Source organism: Marmota flaviventris, chromosome X (assembly GCF_047511675.1).
Source record: "Marmota flaviventris isolate mMarFla1 chromosome X, mMarFla1.hap1, whole genome shotgun sequence".
Lineage (NCBI taxonomy): Eukaryota > Metazoa > Chordata > Mammalia > Rodentia > Sciuridae > Marmota > Marmota flaviventris.
Window position 1 is genome coordinate 81,048,595 of NC_092518.1, and position 5,300 is coordinate 81,053,894.

Below are 5,300 nucleotides of genomic sequence, written 5' to 3' on the forward strand. Positions count from 1 at the left end.
TACTTTAATTCTAAATGTTATAACCATTAATATGACAACAGAGTTTTATCTCCCAGAGGAATAACCACCAGGATGAAAGACAAACAAAACCAAATATTTAAGCTGCAGGCAACAAGCATGGCCCTTTCTGGCACAGTGGCATTTGAATGGCAACTCAAAGTCCAAGAATAACTCTACTAACACAGGGAAACTCATGCATTTTGGTAAATATGCCCTAACTTTCACAGTTGAAGTTTCCTTCAGACTTTGCTATTTTTTTTTAAATATGAATGCTTGCTTTTTTTCCTTGATATTATCCTGACTTGTGACTTGAACCAGACTTCTTTTTTTTCTTTTTACTATGTTTCTTATGTTGTTTCTTTTTCTTCTTCTTTACTTTTTCCATTGCTTTTTCTTGCTCTTCACGCTTTCTCTTCTTTTTTGCTTGTACTTCCTCTTCATGATCTGATTCTGATGAAGACTCAGGTGAAGATGGTTTATCCTCAGGATAAGTTTTCTTTCTCTTTTTGCTGAGACTTCTAATACACTTTTCTTTCCTTATTTCTACCTTTGACTTCTTTTTCTTTTTTACAGATTCCTTGTTCTCTGATTCTGGTGCAGACGTTGAGCATTCTGATGATTTGTGTGAGCGGTTCTTCTTTTTCTTTCTCTTTTTTCCTGGTTTCTTTTCTTCATTTTCTGAATCTGAAGAACTGATTGAAGAATCAGCACTTGATGAAGATGATGAAAACTGACAAGATTTCTTCTTTTTCTTTTTCTTTTTTTCTCTCTTTTTGGTTGAACTCTCACTTCCACTTAATAATTTCTCTCTGCTTTTTTCAAGCTCTTTCTTCCAACTTTCATTCATTTTTTCTTCAAATTCAGCTAAGGCCTTGGAGCCTTTCTTTTTATTTTCCAATTGTTTCTTCACTTCTTCCCAGGTGGGCCTTGGTCGATTCAGATAATCTTGTATTGTTGGGCCTGCAGATTGAGTTGGGCCCCTCCATCTGGCCATTGCTATAGGATTCATGTAGGCCACCCGGTTATCCCGCTTTCCCATGGTGCCTTAACGTTCTCAGAGTAGATTCAGTTGCCAAGGAGAACAAGATAGACACGCTCCTTAAATTCTTCATCTGCCACTATACCAAGCATGTTCCATTCTGTAAAAGAAGCACACAGAATGATTACAAAACATCTTTAATATAAGACAAAATAAACACATAAACTTTATTCTTCACTGCTTATCACATATACTATGTAGTACAGTAGAAACTACCAAAATATTATGTTCTGGGAACAAACTATATACACATTCAAGATTTTTGCAATTACAGACACTATGGTATGAACATAGCATAAAGTGTTTTATAAATTTAATTTAATGTTCTGACAAGTATCTAAGATGTTTAATAACTAGTTTCTTTTATATTGTATGACACTTATCTTTTTCCTTTCTTTCATTCTTGCCTCAGATACTATGTAGAGTGAAATTTAGAGTGTTAAAGTCTGTATCAGGTAGACTTTTGCCAATTTAGGAAATTGCAGCAAAATCCACGGTACAAGTTTTGAGAGAAACCTGAAAGTAATACCAAACAAATCCTTCTCCCTCAAATCTCACATCCAATCCATTACTAAATCCTGCTGTTTAAACCTCTATGATAGTTTTCTTATCCCTTTATTTCTCTCTAAATATATTTTCATCAATTATCATCTCTCACTTGGACATTATGTAAATGTAAATGGATGTTTATTCTATTCTATTCTATTCTATTTATTTATTTATATGTGGTGCTGAGGATTGAACCCAGGGCCTCACACATGCCAGGCAAGTGCTCTACCACTGAGACACAACTCCAGCCCTGGACTATTATTCTTTAGTATAAATTATTTATTATCTGTCAGAGACTGCTTAGTGCTTTGCAATGGATTATCTCATTCAATCACTACTCTAAAACCTATGAAGTCAATTCTATTATTATTCCTATTTCATGGGTAGAGAAACTGAGGGTTGGGAAATTTGAGTATATCTTCCATAAAATAAAGGGCTAATAAATAATGAATTCAGGATTTAAACCAAAGGTACCCAATTCAAGACCCATCACATATAGCACATTATATTGACTCCTTACATTAATCATAATTGGCAGCTCTATTCTACCCTCACTCCCTTCCATTTCCATTTTGGTCCCACACTGTAATTAGAAAGATCAAAAAACACTCCAGTGGCTCTGCATTTCAATGAGAATCAAATAAAGCTCCTATAAATGTCTTAAATGGTCTTCTTTTCTTTTCTCACTTACTTTAATCTAGTCACTCACTTTTCTCAATTATATTTCCTCCTGTATTCTCTTGGTTCGTGAAACATGCCAATCTCTAAGTATAGCTAGTATAGTCAATTCCACCTAGTTTCAGTTCTCGGTTTAAATGTCAATGCCTTAGAAGGACAACTATTAGACTTTATAAACTGTCTTATTTTATAAGACAAAAAGTTCAAACAGCAACAATTTCATATAGCTTAACGTTATACTCAAGTATGTTCCCTCTCTCAACCCCCATCCTCATTTTCTATATCCCAGCTCCTTGTTTCTTTAATGCACAACACTTATTAATTTGATAATCATTTTATTTATTTATTTGGTTGTACATGTGCACTGATACGTGCAAGGCCAAGAAGGGTAAAATCCATGTTTGGCCTATCTTATTCATCATGGTGTTTCCAATATATAATGGAATGGGACCCATTCTAGATACTTAATAAATATGCTCAGTTATAAACAAAAGGAATGGATAGATGGGTAAATCTGCGAGAGAGGAAAATTCAGAGGGAGGCTCTGGAATTAGTGGTCTCTTTACAAGATTTTGAAGGATGAAGAGGAGTTCACCCAGGAAATACAGAATTGAAAGATATCTCAGGAAGAGAAAACAATATATAGTGAAACATAAGGATTTGAAAGATCATCATGTAATTTGTTTTGATGGAGCCTAAATGTAAAAGGACAGGGACAGGAGGTAAGGTTATAGAAACAGGAAGAAGTCTAATTTGTCCCGTAGTTGGTAGGGAGCCAACAAAGTATTTTTTAAAAGAGAAAGATGGTCAGATATAGCAAAGATTTTTCTGTCAGTCCCCATAAGGACCCTAACCCTTTAAGTCAACCTGATACATGTACCCTTCATAAACTCAGTGCCACAGACATTTCAGTCAATTTGCTGATAGTTTCCTGTATTGGATTTGTTGTTTTCTTCATCTTATTGTCCTTCCCCTTCAGTTCTGTCCAGTTCTTAGATCTTTCTATCATTTTCATTCTTAGCCCTCTCCTAAAGACCTGTCAAATATTATGGTGTCCTGGCCTTGACCAACATCAGAAGCCCTTAAGGAGTTTAGTTTATATTCAACCTGCTGGTTCTTTCTGCTACTTGACACTTAAAATAGCATTGTCCATTTTAATTTCAGTTCCTTGGGACCTAATCCTGATATCATTTAGAAAGGTAGGCAAAGGCCAGTTCACAAAGGCCTTGGATACTATGCTAAGGACTCTGGAATTTATCCCGAGGGACTTACAGTGAAGCTAATGGTGATATATTGACTATTTTAAGCAGGAAAGTGATAAAGTCATCTTTGAGTTAACTTTATAAACTCTGTTTAAGAAACAATTATTGCAAATTGAAAAATGGATTGGAGACAGGTAACACTTGAGGCAATGAGACTATCTAAGTATTTATGTAAATAAAAATGAAAATGTCTAAATTAAAACAAAAATTTGAATAAAAAGAGAAGAAAATATATGAGAGATAAAACTATTCTATGAAATTAGTGACCAATTGGATACAAAGGGTGAGAGAGAAAAAGGAATCTAGGTAAAGGTTCTGACTTGAGACACTAGATAAAGGCAATGCCCAAGGACTAGATTATATATATAATCACACAGACTTTGAGAAAAGGTTATAGGTTCCATTTTTGTCTCAAAGTTGGAAGTACCTTTGAGACATCTGAATTAATCTGTATGTAAGAAATTCAATGTATGAGTGCTGGTACTCTATAAAGTAATCTGTGTTAAAGATATAAGAACAGCAGTCATGGAGTGAAGGTGGAAGTCATTCCTCATCTTGAAGGAGGAATTCAACTAAAAAAGAAAAGTTTAAGCCTTGTATCCGACAAACAACATATTGACAGGGAAAGGAAAGCTCATAAAGACCACATTAGAAAATTATCCAGGGTATAAAAACTAGATCAGCATCAGAAAACAAAATAAGAGCCACAGAAACACAGGGAAAATGAAGTTTCAAAGCAATTGCAATTGATCTTCATGGCTCTGTGATGCGTACATGTTTTATTAGGAGCAGATATTATCTTTACCTTTTGTTTGAGTCAGTTTTTTTTTTTACCACTGTGACAAAAAAAAAAAAAAAAAACCTGAAAAGAATAATTAGAGGAGGAAAAGTTTATTTGGCTCATGGTTTTAGAGGCCTCAGTCCATGAGTGACAAACTCTATAGCTTTGGGCTTGAAGTGAGGCATCACTTCATCAACATAGAAGGATGTGGAGGAATAAAATAGGTCATGGCAATCAATAAGCAAAGAGACAGTTCTGCTCACCTGGGACAAAATGTGAACCCCAATGGAACATGCTCAGTGACCTATCTCCTGCAGACACACCCTACCTTCCTACAGTTACCACACAGTTAATCCATTCAAGTGGGTTAATGCACTGATTAAGTTAAGGATCTCCTAACCCAATCATCTTACCTTTAAACTTTGTTGCATTGTATCACATTTGAGTTATTTGGGGACATTTCATACCTAAACCATAACATCTTTAAAAATCTAGGAAAGAAATAGAAAGAATGCCCTAGACATATTAAATGCAAAATATAGATCAATTAAAATATAATCTGAAAAAAATCCATTACATTTAGCTACTAAGAAGCCATTAGTAAGTAATCTTTGATAATGAGATTCCAAATAAGTAGTGAGAGCAGATAACAATGAGTTAAAGAATGAATGAACTTGAGGTGAGAAGATATAGATCTAGATTACATAGACTCAAAAAGAAGGAAAATAAAGTGAAGGTAACCATAATGATGGATGCAGAGTTATGGAAAAAAATTGTTCTTTATTTTTAATTTGAATAAAAAGAGAAGAAAATATATGAGAGAGAAAACTATTCTATGAAATTAGTGACCAATTGGATACAAAGGGTGAGAGAGAAAAAGGAATCTAGGTAAAGATTCTGACTTGAGCACATTCACAGGATATCTAGAAGAGAGTAAAAAGACGAAAAGTTTTTAAAAGATAGGTAAGAGAGGAGATAAGCAATGTGACAA

The 5,300-nt window shown here is 34.3% G+C and overlaps 1 protein-coding gene across 1 annotated transcript; it reads right to left on the minus strand.

The window, feature by feature from the left end:
* Window positions 1-292: 292 nt before the first annotated feature.
* On the minus strand, window positions 293-1,039 carry Fam133a (family with sequence similarity 133 member A). The gene has a single exon (XM_027931457.2). It carries the CDS (start codon window positions 1,037-1,039, stop codon window positions 293-295), a length of 747 nt encoding a protein of 248 aa, XP_027787258.1.
* Between the last annotated feature and the right edge of the window lie 4,261 nt (window positions 1,040-5,300).